The sequence below is a fragment of the Oscarella lobularis genome, chromosome 5 (genome assembly GCF_947507565.1).
Source record: "Oscarella lobularis chromosome 5, ooOscLobu1.1, whole genome shotgun sequence".
NCBI classification, from domain to species: domain Eukaryota; kingdom Metazoa; phylum Porifera; class Homoscleromorpha; order Homosclerophorida; family Oscarellidae; genus Oscarella; species Oscarella lobularis.
Window position 1 is genome coordinate 157,148 of NC_089179.1, and position 16,284 is coordinate 173,431.

The 16,284-nt window shown below is 44.3% G+C and overlaps 4 protein-coding genes across 4 annotated transcripts; all 4 read right to left on the reverse strand.

Moving 5' to 3' along the window:
* Positions 1 to 794: 794 nt before the first annotated feature.
* On the reverse strand, positions 795 to 5,208 carry LOC136187472 (copper-transporting ATPase 2-like). Its single transcript, XM_065975074.1, has 13 exons — positions 4,677 to 5,208; positions 4,188 to 4,331; positions 3,588 to 4,141; positions 3,428 to 3,538; positions 3,259 to 3,378; positions 2,828 to 3,202; positions 2,650 to 2,775; positions 2,353 to 2,598; positions 1,803 to 2,298; positions 1,614 to 1,756; positions 1,356 to 1,562; positions 1,086 to 1,306; positions 795 to 1,038 (listed from the first exon to the last, which is right to left on the reverse strand). The coding sequence occupies exons 1-13, from the start codon at positions 5,176 to 5,178 to the stop codon at positions 942 to 944; spliced, it is 3,342 nt and encodes a 1,113-aa protein (XP_065831146.1). The 5' UTR covers positions 5,179 to 5,208; the 3' UTR covers positions 795 to 941.
* Positions 5,209 to 7,073: 1,865 nt separating this feature from the next.
* LOC136187703 (mitochondrial sodium/calcium exchanger protein-like) lies at positions 7,074 to 10,362 on the reverse strand. Its single transcript, XM_065975365.1, has 16 exons — positions 10,166 to 10,362; positions 9,898 to 10,050; positions 9,791 to 9,843; positions 9,680 to 9,735; positions 9,474 to 9,602; positions 9,254 to 9,421; positions 9,094 to 9,195; positions 8,686 to 9,042; positions 8,360 to 8,631; positions 8,177 to 8,309; positions 7,897 to 8,018; positions 7,766 to 7,843; positions 7,641 to 7,716; positions 7,511 to 7,591; positions 7,372 to 7,439; positions 7,074 to 7,321 (listed from the first exon to the last, which is right to left on the reverse strand). Exons 1-16 carry the CDS (start codon positions 10,352 to 10,354, stop codon positions 7,127 to 7,129), a joined length of 2,232 nt encoding a protein of 743 aa, XP_065831437.1. The 5' UTR covers positions 10,355 to 10,362; the 3' UTR covers positions 7,074 to 7,126.
* Positions 10,363 to 10,619: 257 nt separating this feature from the next.
* On the reverse strand, positions 10,620 to 11,186 carry LOC136187294 (synaptosomal-associated protein 29-like). The gene has a single exon (XM_065974868.1). The coding sequence runs from the start codon at positions 11,184 to 11,186 to the stop codon at positions 10,620 to 10,622; it is 567 nt and encodes a 188-aa protein (XP_065830940.1).
* Positions 11,182 to 16,284, reverse strand: LOC136187709 (eukaryotic translation initiation factor 3 subunit C-like). The gene is made up of 32 exons (XM_065975372.1): positions 16,205 to 16,284; positions 16,100 to 16,158; positions 15,978 to 16,046; positions 15,828 to 15,906; positions 15,654 to 15,767; positions 15,545 to 15,597; positions 15,240 to 15,491; positions 15,099 to 15,170; positions 14,970 to 15,046; positions 14,804 to 14,919; positions 14,708 to 14,749; positions 14,573 to 14,647; positions 14,503 to 14,527; positions 14,322 to 14,449; positions 14,160 to 14,275; positions 13,969 to 14,107; positions 13,760 to 13,919; positions 13,614 to 13,713; positions 13,466 to 13,562; positions 13,292 to 13,410; positions 13,005 to 13,128; positions 12,699 to 12,956; positions 12,520 to 12,645; positions 12,394 to 12,459; positions 12,260 to 12,347; positions 12,119 to 12,202; positions 11,954 to 12,051; positions 11,850 to 11,899; positions 11,723 to 11,788; positions 11,581 to 11,668; positions 11,448 to 11,537; positions 11,182 to 11,398 (listed from the first exon to the last, which is right to left on the reverse strand). Exons 4-32 carry the CDS (start codon positions 15,855 to 15,857, stop codon positions 11,267 to 11,269), a joined length of 2,985 nt encoding a protein of 994 aa, XP_065831444.1. The 5' UTR covers positions 15,858 to 15,906; positions 15,978 to 16,046; positions 16,100 to 16,158; positions 16,205 to 16,284; the 3' UTR covers positions 11,182 to 11,266.

Genomic DNA, 16,284 nt, shown 5'->3' on the forward strand with positions numbered 1-16,284 from the left:
ACTTTGTATCCGTTGTTGGCGTTCTTCTCTCTCGTCAATGCAGAGTATGTTCTAAACTCCGACGTGTTGGTCACGGAGACAATGCCGCCGGGGCAAACGAACCAACACATCATCCGACTGTCACGGGCGCAAATGAACGACCCGTTTACGTTCAAAGTATTCCCCTGCTACGGTTCTATTACGACCACAATTAGATACGGTAGCAAAACTCTCGCCTCATTCGATTCGACATCTCCGGATCCTTTCAATCCTCTTTCTTCCACCGTTCATACATATTACAACGCTTCGACACCGAGTGAGGACCTCTTCTATTCCATCACCGTCTCATCAACCGAGAATTTGCTTGAAACGGGCGTCAAATACAATTTGTTCTACACGAGAAGACGGGAACTCTCCTCGACTTTTCCTCGCGTGCCAAAGAACGATGCAATTCGAGTGATTAATAGAACAAAGGCGTCGATTCACGCCGAGTGGAATGAATCAGCGATCGACTTTTCGGCATCCAAAGTTGTCTATTGCATCTATAGACAACCCCTATCAAGTTTCACTTCTGGAATGCTGGCAGGATCTGATTGTGGATTGGAGGATCGAGGCGATTCGCTCATCAATGCTGGATGCACTCGAAACCCCGTATTCGACGTGAAATATTTGGATGAGGGAAAATCCTACGTTATTGACGTATTTGCAGAAGATTCCGTTACGCACGCAAGATCTCCTTACCTGTCTGTTATTGCTACTACACATGGCGTATCACGTGGATCAGTAGCGGTGACACAGCATGCTAAATTCTTCAGTTGCCTTGTCCTTCTTTATTATTGCCTTCAATACTACTTCTTTTAGAATAGCCTAACCAAACCAGCTAATAGTTTTATGGTATGTGTGATAGTGAAAACACCAAAAACAAAAGATGAGAGTACTTTTTTTGTGATGCCCCTTTTAGTCTAGACAGTACTTTCATACCTGCTCACAAGGTGCTTCATCCTTAGAGGTGGTGGCTGCGTCAAAAGACCTCTCGTCCTAACACGTGGCTTCTTGTATCTAAACTAAACAATCAGACCAATCTAAAGCGCGAATTTTTCCCGCACCGTTTAAGAAGTAGAGACGAAAAGACGACAGAGACAGACGACAAAGCCATGGCGGCGCTCGCCACCCACGGGGGCATGACAAAGCCGGCGGGCATGAGAACGCCAGCCGCAATGGGCACACCCACTAAATTATAGATGATGGCCCAGAAGAAATTGATGCGAATTCGTCGCACGGTCACTCGAGATAAATCGATGGCAGCGGCGACATCCATCAGATGGTCCTAATAAATAAAAAAAGTTATGTCTGTTTTTTTTTATTTTTTGACGTACTTTGATGAGGACAATATCTGCTGCTTCCATTGCTACGTTGGTGCCACTTCCCACTGCAATTCCGACGTCGGCTTGAGCGAGAGCCGGAGAATCGTTGACGCCGTCGCCGACGAACGCGACGCATTTCTTTTCCTTTTCCTGCAATTCGGCGACTTTTGCGACTTTGTGCGAGGGCAGAACTTCGGCGAAAATGCTCTTAATTCCAACCTAGTACAAATGAAAATAAAAAAATAAAGAGATTGGTTCGTGGGCGCTCACTTGATCGGCGATCGCTCGAGCCGTTCGTCTATTATCGCCGGTCAACATAACAACGTCGTTTCCCAATTCGTGCAAAGTCCTAACGGCATCGACGGCATCCTCGCGAATCGTATCAGCAATGGACATCATTCCGACAACACAGCCTATCGAAAAAGGAAAAAGAATAGAACGTGGATTTCGTCACCGTACCATCAATCGCTGTCAAGACGACCGTCTGACCCAAAAATTCAAACTCTCTCATCGCCTCTTCAGCCATTTTAGGAACGCTAAGTCCATTCCGATTCATCCACTCTCGATTTCCGACTAAAACTTGGCGCGCACATTCAGAGCCACCACTAGTACTAGGACCAGGTGACCGTGATCTGTCTCTCACATCCTTTCCTTTCTGTTCTTTGGCTAATTCAGCAACCCATTCTACTGCAGAAACTTGGGCCCTCAATCCGCACCCCGGCACCATTTCAAACTGTTGAACAATCCCGACGCAAGGCACGTCTAATTCCTGTTTGACGTGATTGACAATGGCGACACCAAGCGGATGTTCGCTGCCCGACTCAGCCGTCCCAATTGCAGCGAGAATGACTCGCCGATCTCGTTCCGATAAAGAAGACGAGAAAAATTGAGTGTGTATCACTCTCGGTTTGCCGTGAGTGAGCGTTCCCGTTTTATCAAAAACAACAATTCGAACCTACGTGAAAAAAATCGATTATTTAGGAATTCAAAATCAATTTCTTGTGCTGACGCGATGAGCTAGTTCCAGCGGTTCTCCCCCTTTGATCAGGATTCCTAGCCTAGCTCCCTGTCCCGTTCCAACCATGACTGCCGTTGGTGTAGCCAATCCCAAGGCACAAGGACAAGCAATCGACAGAACGGTAATAGCCGTTTGAAAGGCAAACTCCATCGCTAAATAATCGTCACTTTGACGCGGATACTCGTGCGAATTGGAGCAGTTATGTGTGTCATTCCCTTCTGGCCTCCTCTTCGTGTACTAAAACCAATTTTATAAGCACAATCAATTGGGTATTAAAACTACTAGTACCGAATTGATGTAGTCATAGTCAATTACTCCAATGATAAGCCATATGGTGAAGGTAACAAGAGAAACGATGATAATAAAAGGAACAAATACGCCGGAAATCTTGTCAGCAAAACGCTGTATAGGAGCCTAAAGAAAAGAAAAGTCAAAATAACGAACCAGTCGTCTTTTTCGCTTCTACTTTCGACGTTTGAGCTTCTTCAACAAGCTTTATAATCTGAGCCAAAGCAGACTCGCTTCCCACGTGCGTCGCTCTGATCAAAAGCATTCCATTGACGTTGACAGTGCCGCCCATGACGGCGTCGTCTTTCTTCTTATGAACGGGCATCGATTCTCCAGTCAACATCGATTCGTCAACGGAAGAATCACCATCAACGACGACTCCATCCGCTGGAATCTTATCCCCAGGAACAACCTTGAGAATATCTCCCCTCTGAACCAATTCAATATCAATAGCCTCTTCGGTCTTGATTCGTCCACTGGATCCCAGAGTGACCAAAACAGCTTCAACAGCCTGAAGTTTCATTAGATCAGCAAGAGCTTCCGACGTTTTTCCCTAAAAAATCCAATCATTTCTATACACTACATGTATGTATGGTAGGGTATATATACCTTTGCAATGTTCTCCAGCCATCGTCCCAATGCGACGAAAACGAGCAACATAACGGGCGTTTCAAAGAATATAACGGGGACTTTATCCTGCTGAATCATGGCGGAAATGGTCACAGCGACCTGAAGTGGGAGATCAGGGTGAAAAACCACGTAATTAGGCAATACTTACTGAATAAAAATAGGCAACAGTCGTAGCCAACATAATCAAAACGTCCATATTCGTTGTCCTGTGTTTCAACGCTCGATAGGCGGAAACGTAGAAATAAGCACCGCCACCAAACTGTAATTAAGATTAACCAATAATCAAAAATCCATACAAGTTGACATACCTGGATAATCGTGCAGAATATCCATAGAATGAGATTTCGCACCGACAGTCCGGGAAAGACCAAATCGGGGCAACTGCTGTGTAGCCCCATTGCAACGGCCATAGTCGGAATAGCGAATACGAGACAAAGAAGAAACGTCAGACACCACTTGCGAATTTCCTTCGAATGCGACAAATGCTCGCCGGCTTGACGCGACGCGGCGACGCTCGCCGTAAAGTGACCCGCCGTCTGAATGATCTCAATCAATTGCCGAATCCCCACGACATCCGGATCATGATCAATAACACATTTCGACGTCGCCAGAGCAACGGACGCCGATTTGACCCCGTCGACTTTTCGAAGAGCCGTTTCGATTAGGTGAACGCACGACGAACACGTCATTCCGGTGATGAGGAGCTCGACTTTTCCGCTATCCACTTGCCCGTCTTTGAGCAATTCCGCCTCGTAGCCCAAATCCTCTATCAAACTAACCAATTCCTTTTGGGTAATGAACGTCGAATCGAATTTGATTTCGGCTCGTTCGGACATCAATCCAATTAAAGCGGAGTGAACACCTTAATACGTGTGATATGAATTTGAATTCTCGGGTCAGAGTCATACCACGCTGTCGTTTGAGTGCTCCTTCGATCGTGGAAACGCACGATGCACACGTCATTCCACCAATTCGAATGTATATTCGTTGACGCTGCTGCTCGTTCCCTTCCCCAATCAATACCGGTTCGCTTGACCTACTCTTTTGTTTTTCTATAAAAGAGTTCAAGTAAAATGTATGGTACTAAGTAATTAATTATGAATCTTTCTAAATGTCAGATGATTGTCATCTTATACCCTATGGGTGACCTATTCCTTTGTTTCTCTAAAAAAGAGTATAGGCCCTTATATCATAAGTAAAACGTAAGGTCTAAGTAATTGTCATTTTATACAGGAGTTTCTTCTCTGGGTGACCTACTCTTTTGTTTCTCTAAAAAAAGAGTCTGGGCCCTTATAAGGTCTAACTAATTAATTATGAATCTTTCGAGAACGTGTAAATATCAGATGACTGTCATCTCATACTCTGAACGTTTCTTCTTTATCGTTAGAATAGTCTACCTTTGGGCGAGCGTTTCTCTGAGCCTGTACTAAGAGGATAGGCGTCGAATCCGCTGCTGCCGGCTTGTCGAATTTTTTCCACGATATCGTCGAGAGGGAGAAGGGCGGGATCGTGAACGACGATCGCTCGTCGTTCGGCGAGACTGATTCGAAGGCCGATCAGCCCGTCGGCGTGCCGTAGAGCCATTTGAATCGAGTGGACGCACGACGAACACGTCATTCCGACCACTTCGAACTCGTTTACGGCGATCTTTGGACCCAGATCGCTTCTTTCGATTAGAGAACATTCGAAACCGGCGTCTTCGATAGCTCGAGCCACTTCGGCCGAGTCCAATTCCTTTCCGTAGATGGCTTTGGCTCGTTTTTCCTTGAGATTCACGTCGATGGCGTAGAGTTGGGGCCCTAGACTTGTAACGGCGTTTTCGATCGCTTCGACACACGACGAGCATGTCATTCCGTCCACCGAAAAGGTGGCCTCTTCGTATTTTGTCGCCGTGGCCATCCTCACAGAGTCACAGCTGAAAGTGATGGGCTGTGATGCATCAATCACGTGGTACAGTTAGCACGCGACCACGCGCTTTTCAAACGGATACTGGCTGTCGCTGAATCGCTGGCAGTGAGACTCTTGAATTTGATTATCTTTAGCGTGAGTGACGTCTGTCTGCGACGTAGAAATGTTTCTTGAAACGAGAAATGGGTGATAATCTAATCCAAGTCACGTTTCATTTCTTCAGGTTCTTGATGATGACGATGTTTTCACGCGGCGCCATGAGCGCTCTTCGCTTTCCCTGCAGCCTGGGTCGATCTAGACTTTGGTACGATCTAAGTTTCGTCGTCTCAGCGAGTCTAGCTATATCACTTCTGTTTTAGTCTTGTCGTTGGAGGAAATTATTCATACTCGACTTCGTCTAGCAAAGGTGACTAAGCCTTTTCTCTTTACATGACCTGTCAGGAGACGTTATTGGCTTTTCATTAATTAAAGGAGGATCAAATTCTTCTTTTTGTGGCACTGACGTACAACGACAGATCTTGGACAGCCGATCTTTTCCCAAAATCTTCGGCGATGGCTACGTCTACGTTGATAAAACGCCCATCATTAGAAGCCTTTTACGTAAGTCTAACGGGGCGTTTTTCATCAATCGTCCTCGTCGATTCGGGAAGAGTCTACTCCTGAGTACTCTCGAAGAATATTCAAAGGCAACAGGAAAGCGTTTCAGGGCACAGCGCTTTACAATGATTCCGATTCAATCATCAATTGGGAGAAATGGCCCGTCATCAAATTGGATATGAGTCAAGTAATAGGCACCACGGCGGAAAAAATTGAGTTGTCTTTGTTTCTTTATTTGGTTAGTTGACGTTGTTCTCTCGTAGCTTCTAACAAATTTTTTTGTGCAGCGAAAGGTGGCATCACAACTGAAAGTTGACATCGATCCTCTTCTGTTGCAGTCTCAAAATGCCGGGGTCTTGTTTGACCACGTAATTTCTCAACTTCACTCGCAGAAAAAAAAGGAAGTCGTTGTTCTCATCGATGAGTACGATTCCCCGATTCTCTCCAATTGGCAACCGGGCCGTACGGAGTTATGCAAGAGTGTTGAACGACTCTTGGCTGATTTCTACAAACAACTGAAAGCGAATAGCCATCTTTGTCGCTTTCGTTTTGTCACGGGAATTTCGTACTTGGCGAAGAATTCAATTGCGTCCGGTATGAACGATCTTACTGATCTAGATCTTCATCCCGACCCTCGCTACAGCTCACTATTGGGTTTTACACGGGACGAAATCAAAAGTACGTATGCTCCTGAAATCAAAGCTATTGCAGAAGAGAAGCAGATGTCTGAAGAAGCGTTGCTTGATAACCTTGAACAATGGTATGACGGTTTCAATTGGCATCACCTTGAAGATCCAAGAGCTCAAGTTTTCAATCCATACTCCGTCAATGCCTTTCTTCAATCAAAAACATTTGAACCCTACTGGTTTGGACAGCCCACTATGCTTGCAAATGCCATCACTGGCTTTGGTCCTGTCACTTTGTATGATATTTTGAACGGAGACGTCCCAAAAAGATACCTTACACCGCCTTCTCTTGCAACGGCACTCGAAAGAGGATCTTCAGCGTTTCTGCGTCTCTTCTTGTGGGAGCGGCTACGTGCAGCGGCAACGAACTGGTGCCGCCGAAGGAGAGACGCATTCAAGACTCAAGTGGGTAAATGAAGAAGTTGAGGAATCGTTTCTCAAATCAATGGAGATAGTAACCGGAGATGCAACATGGACGTTTCTCCATTTCATACTGCGAAAAATGGAAAAGGCGCTTAGCAAACCCGAAGAATTTGCCAAATTGATCGCTTCTTTAACAGTTACTACCATGAAGCCGGGTGAGGAGGGAGCCGGGGGGGGAGGTCAGGGGGTCAGTCATAATTTATTATAAACCCAGTATCATACAAATCGTATCTCTAGAAGATACGAATCACATGCGTTTCTCCAAGACAAGCCAAAACGACAAAAACGACGTAATAGCAAATTAAAACAATTCCAAATTTTCGGTTTACGCGAAACTTTAAAAACACTGTTACAATAACCAGAGATATTGAAAGGGAGCCCATCAAAAAAATAGCACAGAAAAATTCCACAGTTGTAAGACTATTTATCTAAATCACTAGAATAAAAAAACTAAAAAAACGCGTTTTATTTTGCTTACGCGAAATATGTGACCTGGATCCTTTAGACACATGTACGTACTTGAAATTCCCAATCCTAAAAGAAGGTCTATAATATAAGAGTTCAGAAAAAATAACGTGAAGTAAAATTCAAAAAAAAGTGCTGTCAGAAAAGGATACTCAAAAGAGGACCACCAAAACAGGCAGCGATGCCCATTCGAGGAAATCCCTGCCTCGCCATCGTAAGGTCCGCAATAAAATCTAGAACGGAAATCAGTGCTGAATTTTTCGTTGAAAATTTTTTGCTTGCCTCCTATACTGTTTGCCCAAGCAAGTAAAGTGAGACCTAGAAGACCGTTAGTGATGCGAAATACAGCTCCAATTGTCTGTTAAGACACATTTAACCCTTTCAAAAATCTCCTCAAGAAATCTTACCTGAAGAACGTTCACAATTTCATTCGCAATAGCGTAAATCCAAAGAACGGCCACACCGAATCCCATAAACGCAAACGCCTAGAAAAAATGTAAGCTAATCAAAACGTGTATGCGTGCAATGACACACGTACAGCGTGATAAATAGGAGGCTGAAACGGCTTTGACGTCAGCGCCACACTAACGGCAAGAAGAAGTCCAATAATGAGCAGCAGAACAGCAAGAGGAAACTTGGGTGTAATTAAAAAATCGATTTCTATAGAGGGAAAACGTCCAGTATCCAGTCGTTGCACACTAGCGACGTAACGTAGGGTAAGAACTCTTCTCTTGATTGGTCACTTGCCTTTGTGACATCATTGACCATATTTGGACATTACGACGTCACGTCGCTAGTGTGAATCATAACTCCCTTACTCTGAATAATGGCCAAAGTAAAGACGGGTGCAACAAGACAATGCCAGACGTTGAGCCACTTGTTCCAGCGTCGATCAGTCTCGTCATAGTCAACCACGGGATTAGTCAACAAGAGAATAAACAAAACAGGCACCTGAGATAAATAAAATCCCCTATTTAGCTCCATGGCAAATCATCGTTTACCTTTACGACGTCGAGTATGCGTCCTAGCGTGCCGCGATCCTTCCACTCTTCCGCCTTAATGGGACTAACTCCTTTCAAACCAAACAAAAAAGGATTCTCGGTTGTCTCCTTTTCCAATGCACTGTTAGTTGAAGCCGAGAGCAAGGGGACGGTCTCCTCATCATCACCCGTCTCTTTATGTCGTCTCCTCTTTGCTACTGGAGAGGCTGGATGAGCGACTTCAGGATGACCAAGAAATGCAATTCCCACCGTCTCCGTCGTATCAAGAGCACCTAAAAACGCAATTTTCGACGCCAAACCCCCCAAAATAAAGACCTAAATCGCACTAGCCAGTCTGAACGTCGATCTCTTGATTCGACCTTTCCGTCGAAGCTCCTGAATTCTTTTCAATTTATCATCATCATCATGGTCATTTAAATTCTTATTAATATCAGGAAGACTGCTGGATCTTCGGCGAAGCGGCGGTTTCTTAAAAGGAGTAGTAACAGTCGCCTTACGACGAATCTGACTCTCCTCAAGCGACGTAATATCCGAATTAGTAGATATTTGATCAGCAGAACGTATCGTTGGTTTCCATTCAACTCCACTCTCACCCAAATCCCCATTCGCCGTCGTCTCCGCCTCCGGAGACGGCGAAACCGAACCCGTTCTTAATTCCTTGCCTTCTTCGAAGATGAGCGGACCTTTGATGGACGCATCATTGGAATGCGAACGTTTCTTTCGTTCTTTCCTACTTGGAATGTCTCCTCTTCCCGTTAGACGTTTCTTGCGCTTCTGATAAATATACCGACCCAAAACGACGACGATGACGTAGAGCACATAAAGACCAATAAAGCCTAATGAGTATATAATTATTATTATCCCCCCCCCCCCCCCCCCCTCGTGTTTTCGCACCTAACGCTTCGCCCAAATACATTTTTCCGCGCCAAAGAATTGCGAATGTCCACGTGGCTGCGGCCAAGTAAAAAATGACGTCGCGCAAAAACGGACGCGAAGTGAGTGAGAAAGGCGACGCTATGCAAATCGCTCCCACGACGACAGTCGAAACGAAAATGCCCGCTCCTAGAAAATGGAATTGAAACTATGTATCCGCTTTTTTTCGTCTCGGACGCACCAAATAAGGCGCCAATGGCTAGGGATATATCATGGCCTCCTCCAGGTCTAAGTTTAGCTGCTTTGACAGCAGCGAAGGCGCTGAAGATGTCCGGAGCTCCATTTCCAAGGGCTAAAAATGTGACTCCGTGTTATATCGCAATTCACAAGTCAAGGAGAACGAAAATCGATCTCAAAACAAACTAAGGTATATCAAAGAGGATATAGCGACATTCTGATTGAGATGAAGAGTCTGGGAGATGACCGTCAAAGAAGGACACAAGCTAGAAAAGGAGAGGAATTAGAGTAGAAAGTGACAAGACAAAAAAAACTATCTACAATTCTTCCGCTGTCGTTCCCAGTGCAATGAACAGGACAATGAGCCATAGAAACTGAAAGAGAAACCAAGATAAGAAAAAGCAAAGCCAGTCGCGTTTTTTCCTTACCAAAAGAGTCATGCCAAGTGGAATCAAATAGGAAGGAATATCGCCGCAATAAATGAAAGCGAGATAATTCATAAAGCCGCCGTCGAATTGGCACGCGGTCACGTTGTGTATAAACTCGCACGATTGATTTTTGTACTTATGTACATCGGAGCACTAAACAGTGTGACGCAGCTAAAAGTGAGTCTCCCCCGTGATTCCCCGCGTGACTGCTACTCAGCGTCCCCATTTCGACTCGAATATGACTTCAGTCGTCTTATGGTATACTTACGTTGCTATTTTCTGGCCACGGAAACGATTGCCGCGAGTCGTTCGCGATTCCCACTGCATTTTCTTCCTTTTCCGACCAATTGGACGGGCTAATTGCGTTGTTTCGAATAAATAGAACAAGCGCAATTGCTAGAACCGAAATTGGCGAGACGAAACGGCGACGATGCCCGCCAGCTTGTGCGAGCGCCATCGCCAGACTGAGTGGCACGCGCGTTAGTCACCTAATAAGGCGACCGGATTTTCGCATCGAAATTCAAATTCTAACGCTAATGACAACGACGATCCTATCAAGTTTTTGATGGGTGTCAGATATCGGAAGCGCCTTGACCAAATTTGCATGCGTTCTATGCAAATTTGCCCTCAATAAAAGTGTCAAGTCACACCGCGTACTGTACACTGTATCTTACTTTGAACTACAAAAGTCTTCAAGAAAAAATTTTCTACACGTTGATAATTTAAAGCAATTTTCGTACTTCTTTGTTCTGCTTTTGAATTCGGCTTCCTGTGTCGTCGACTCGATTCCTAAGCCGGTCAATCTGCGGATCTTGCCTATCTAATTCGCTTCCCATTGCCTCGGCCATTGTCTTCAATTCACCGAGTCCCCGACTAATACCCACCAAATTTTTCTCAACAGAATCGTCGGTATCGCTGATTTGATCGTAAGACAGGCACTCGGCTCTTGCCAGAGCCGCTTGGGGATCGTATCGCTTCGCCGATCTCTTTTTCTCCTCTTCTTCCCTCTCGATCGCTTTCGACGACTTCTCCGAGCCCCCGCGGCTGAAGAGTCCACCGAAAACGCTCTTCATTGATCGAATGTACTTCTGCGTTGTAGTGAGATCCTGATCAATGTCGTCGAGACAGCGTTCGGTTCGATCGAGCGTCTCTCCTTGGCGATAGAGCTCCGACGTCGTTGCGGCGCCCGAACGAAGGCAGTCTTCGACAAGACGAAGCGATCGATCGCTGCTCTCCTTCGTCTCGCGTTCATGATACCGAATTCTGCTTCGATAAGAGTCTTCGTCCATTTTTCTCACGCGCAGATCCCGTACGTACAAATGACGTAATGTCGACGCCGAGGTTTAGCTAAAATCCTACTGCTACAATGTCAGAGTAGCCTTGATTTTGCGCTTGATGACTGCTGCTGTGCCCCAGACTGACGATCGTGAGACGACTGGCCAATTCGACTTCCGTATCTCATTTCCATGACCCTTTCGTTCTGTTCAATGAGAGAACCAACCTAAGCAAAAAATTAACCAATCAACTATTGAAGAATCAAGTCGTTTTACCTTGTCTGCCAGATGAAGGGCAATGCTTTGAAGACGAGTTGGTTCGGCGTGATGAAGAACGACCGATGACGTAGGTTCATCCCAAGATGCCTAGAGAACGAAATTTTGAAAAGAAAAGTCAGGATTTTCGTACTTGGAGTTCTTCGGTGATCATCATCTTGCTTAGAATTCTTTGAATGGCAGACGGCTCCAATTCGAACATTTCGGAAAGCGTAGAAATGCTAAAACGAATCTTATATCACTTTTTCTTTCTCATTTCCCCACCAAACACCAACCTCAACGAGTCGTAGACACTACTATAGGCAAACAGGTAAGTACGAAGACTTTCCTCCTTGATTTTTCTTAATAAAATAAAAGCGTGTGCCTTGGGGGGAGAAAAAAAGAGGCTCGACTTCCTCTTACTTGGTCAGCATGCCTTTGACTTTTTGCGGATTAGGAAACAGCGTCCAAACCTAGAAACAGAGTCAAATAGCAACGTCATAAAATATACAATATAGACGAGAAACCTTGACGTCCATCATGTAGTCATTGCACGCTTTCCAATTGCCTTTTTTCATCGCATTCGCAGCTGCAACGACGTGTTCTCTCATACTCTCCGGCGGACCTGAGAAGAAAAATTCCATCCCCCTCCCACCCCTGTTTCTTTCTCTCTTTCTTTCTGTCTGTCTTACCCACGAGAGGAGATCTCTCAGAAACGCGTAAATGATAGCGAAACGCTTTGCTGATAACTTGCTTCCTGTGATCGAATTCGTGAGCTGGAGAAAAAACCGCATGCAGTTCTAGCTATTTTTCCAATTAAAATAATGACAAACCAGCCATGTTCGGAATCTCAAGTAGCATAGCTGAAGTCAAATAGACGAATTCCAGCAGCTCCAGATTAATGTGCATGTGAAACGGCATCTAAAAAAATAAATAGGAAAAAAAACAAAGTATGAAAACGACGTACCAATCTTCGTTTTTCAATTTTTTCTTGCTCTGCCGATCGTTCTCCGTACTTCTGTGCCATTAGTCCCTACTCACACGAGAAACATAGTAGCTATCTTGCTCTATATGTATGTATGTATGTATGTACCTGAGCTAATAATTCTTTCGCTCTTCCGCTCGTCTGCACGTCAAACAGAGCAAAATGAGCGTCCCGAATCAAACCTTGTCGAAAAGCGCACAATCCAAGTTGAACCGTCGTTCTATTATATAAAATCTGACAAAGATAAATCACTAATAAAAAATTCATTATCCCTTATTACAACAAACCTGCGTTGGAACGTCCGCCTCTTGAATGGAATCCTGCAAGTGGCTCATCAGCATGAGATCCCGCGCCTCGTGCCAGTGACCGTGAATAGCGCAGAAATAGACGTGGCATAGAAGAGCGCGCGTGCGAACTCGCCCGTCTTTGCTCTCCGAATAGATGCGCTTGCACATTTCGGAGAGATTCGAAAGCAGTTCCTTGGTCGGAGACCCGTCGCTTCCGCCGACGTCTTTCTCTTCTTTGCTCAACGACGCTCGATCGAACTGATGAAAGGACGACGTCATTCATGAGAGAAAAAATTGCTACTTTACCTTGTAATAAGCGTGTTCAATAGTTCGTAGATAAATTCGGCATATTTCTTCCGGTGTGCAGCGCTGTTCGACGTAGCACTTGACCAAATCAATCAAAGCGACGAGATTGTTCTCCTGGACGAGTCTAGAGTGACAAATTCCCCATGAACAACGAGGTCTAAAGCCACTTTCACATAAGCGACGTAACGTAACGTTGATTGGCCCCTTGCCTTTGTGACATCACTCACCATATTTGGAAGATACGTCACGTTATGTCGCTAGTGTGAATCCCTAGTCTAAAAACAAACCGATCGACATATTCCGTGGAATGCGGGTCGGTGTTGAGCAAGATTTTTCGATACTCATCGTCCAATTTCTCGAGGAGCATAAGAACGCTTCCGCGCACTTGATACTCCTCTTGCGCATTCTAAAACAGTTTGAAAATCGACGAGTTTTTTTTCCCCAATCTCGCGCGTACGCACGTGAACGTTCTCCTCCTCCTCGGTAATCGACTCTAATATTCTCACTTCGGAATGTTCATTGAGAAGAATGATGAGACTTTTAACGCACGCTAAGCACCTAGAAGAAAAAAGATTACCTTACCTCCTCAGAAAAAAATTCCGCTCTCACTTTTGCCATATTTCCAATTTCATGCACGCCTGCATTTTTACACTGTAATCAAACATAGACGTTATGATGCTGATTAGAAGCTTCGCTTCAAGAGCAGCTCCTAAAACAAAAAATCTAATAATTATATATGATTTTCTCCCTCGCACCGAGATTCTGCTCTTTGGATATCTGAGTCAATTTCTCCAGCTGTTCCGTCAGCTGACTCCGATCCGTTCCTCTTCTTCCTCTGACCGCGAGCAATTCGGCCAATTTCTGTAGCACGGCTTCGTGATTAATTTCCGCGTCTTTGGCAAACAAACTCTTTTCCTTGATTTAATTAATTAATTAATTAATTAATCAGGGGTGGTGTTTTTACCTTGACAGTAACGTGCTGAACTTTTTCCCATCCCTCTTCGTTCTCTTCACCTTTTTCCGCCGCAGTTTGCCCGGCGTCCTTATCTACTCCCTTATCTCGTTTTCGTCTTGCTTGCGTCACTTTCCCACTTGTTCTCGACCTAAAATCAAAAATAGAAAAAAAAATATATATATATATTTAGGGATTCTTACTTGAGAAAGAATTCGTGTGTCAACATCATGAATCCGCCGCCCTCTCGAACGCCTTCGTCGCCGCTGTCCGTCTCCGACGACGAACTTTCCCAATCGATGCTGTCCTCGGATTCCTCCTAAAAAATAAATAAATAATAGATTTAATTATTATTATGACGTCACTTCGAGCTCTGCTTTGCGCTTCTTTTTGCTGACGACTTCTTCGAAACCCGTTTGATCCTCTTCCTCCTCTTCTTCCTTCTCCTCTTTGTCACTTTGACCCACTTCCTCTTCCTCTTCCAATTCACTCTCTAAGATAATTACAATTCCCTTCCCTCTCCCATTGAGTCCTTTTATCATTTACCTGACTCGTGATCACTGCCAGGATTCTATGGAAAAAAATATAAATTTCATTATTTTTTTATCTAACAGACCTCTCGGTATTCAGAGATTTCTTTTTCGTGATCTTTGTTATATTTTCGAACTTTCTGTCGAAGCATCGTCAAAGCCTTTAATTAGAGGAGATGACGTCACTACCATAATTCATTCCCTCCTAGATGTTCTTTTACCTTGAAATTGTTTCGGCTCAGTTTTTTCTTCTCCTCCCACAACTAAAAAGGAAATCAATTAATCTGTCACTAGTTAATTAATCAATTTTTATTTACTTCTTGTACAAAGTCCTCGAGTTCGGCCAATGTTTTGATAAATATTCGCGGCGATTTTCCTTCTTTCTCGATCACCGCTTGGGCTTTCGAACGAATTCGAGTCAACGATTCGAATCCTATAGGAATTTATAAGGAAACAATTCAAAAGAGTTCTCATGAAAAAGACCTTCTGCGACTTTAGCAACGTCTTTAATTTTTCGACTGTTCTTTATATTCTTCACTACATCAGCAAATTCCTCGTATCTTAATTAATAAATAATAATTATTTTAAATATTAAAATGCGTTTAGCGCTACCGTTTGTCTTTCTGACTCCTCACCACTCGCTTCACGTCTTCTTCGTCGTCGCTCAAATAGATAGCCGCCGTTCTAGAGCGAAAAACAAGGGGAGATTCGTGGCGCGCCACGTGGGTCCTGGTTCCTCGTAGGGAGCCTCACTTTTGCGAAATTCCTCCGCGCATAGGCGTTGCCTCCTCTTCATCGCTATCACTCGAACTAGCGGAATCGTCGCCTCTGCGAGCGAAAAAACGCGACATCTTTTCTCGCTTGCAAGTAAAGCGCGTTAAAGCAAAAAAGGAAATATCACGTGACAATAAGAGAAGGCGTGCCCACAACAAAGCCAGCAGCAAACAGTCATTTTTCCTGTTTCGTGAGAAGAGCGAATTACAGAGCCAAAGCGAAGCTCGTAAACTAATAAAAAAAAATAAAAATCCAACCCTGCAACAACGCCACAGAGAACTTACTTGTTCCAAATCAAACGTAGCTTTTCCACCCTTCGCGCATTTTTTAAATTGAGCTGCACACAGCATAGATACAGCGACGCATAGACACTACTATCACACGAGAACTCACTTTGGACGGCTTCAACGCGGAGAACACAGGAAACAAAATCGTCGAATGAGATTCGTCCTCCGCTGGAGAAGCGAAGAACCAAAATTTTAACAATTTTGGAAGAAACGTTTTCCCCTAAACGTTATCGTTAGAAAATAAATAAATAAAAGAACTCTGTTTTTATTTAACTAATACCAATTTGCTGCAAGAGTTTTTGCAAATCATTGCTACTCACATGCCCAGTTCTAGTTCGATCATATTTCCTGAACTGAGCCTGAGACAAAATTATTAATTAATTAATTAATTAATTAATTAATTAATTCAAATTTAAAACCCGTTCTTTACCTGCCACGTTTTAATGCGGGTAAGAACGGCAGTAAATTCGTCGAGATTCAGTTTTCCTGAATAATCTTTCTGCAATTATCACTGGTAATTAATTAGAAACGCGGTGAAGGAGGCGTTCCTACGTCTACGGCGCCAATAATGGCTCGGCACGTTTCAATGCGAAGTCTACCCCCACGAAGTTCTATAGAAGTCGTCAAGTGACGTCAGTTACGTGAGAAAAATCTCACCATTTTTGAGCACGGCTGAAAGAATTTCCTGCAATTCGTCCGGATCGATTTCCCCGTCCTAAATCAGAGACCACTCTGTG

Excerpts from the sequence above, each read along its gene's own strand:
- LOC136187472 (XM_065975074.1), bottom strand. The coding sequence starts at position 5,178 with ATGGCCACGGCGACAAAATACGAAGAGGCCACCTTTTCGGTGGACGGA. Across the intron at positions 4,332-4,676 it reads AGAGAAACGCTCGCCCAAAG|AAAAACAAAAGAGTAGGTCA; the intron begins GTAGACTATTCT and ends ACTCTTTTATAG. Across the intron at positions 1,563-1,613 it reads CTCGAGCGATCGCCGATCAA|GTTGGAATTAAGAGCATTTT; the intron begins GTGAGCGCCCAC and ends CATTTGTACTAG.
- LOC136187703 (XM_065975365.1), bottom strand. The coding sequence starts at position 10,354 with ATGGCGCTCGCACAAGCTGGCGGGCATCGTCGCCGTTTCGTCTCGCCA. Across the intron at positions 8,632-8,685 it reads ATCGACGTTCAGACTGGCTA|GTGCTCTTGATACGACGGAG; the intron begins GTGCGATTTAGG and ends TTGCGTTTTTAG. Across the intron at positions 8,019-8,176 it reads TACTTTGGCCATTATTCAGA|AAATCGATTTTTTAATTACA; the intron begins GTAAGGGAGTTA and ends TTCCCTCTATAG.
- LOC136187294 (XM_065974868.1), bottom strand. The coding sequence starts at position 11,186 with ATGGACGAAGACTCTTATCGAAGCAGAATTCGGTATCATGAACGCGAG.
- LOC136187709 (XM_065975372.1), bottom strand. The coding sequence starts at position 15,857 with ATGATTTGCAAAAACTCTTGCAGCAAATTG. Across the intron at positions 15,492-15,544 it reads CTACGTTTGATTTGGAACAA|TTTACGAGCTTCGCTTTGGC; the intron begins GTAAGTTCTCTG and ends TTTTTTTATTAG. Across the intron at positions 11,538-11,580 it reads TGATCACCGAAGAACTCCAA|GCATCTTGGGATGAACCTAC; the intron begins GTACGAAAATCC and ends TTCGTTCTCTAG.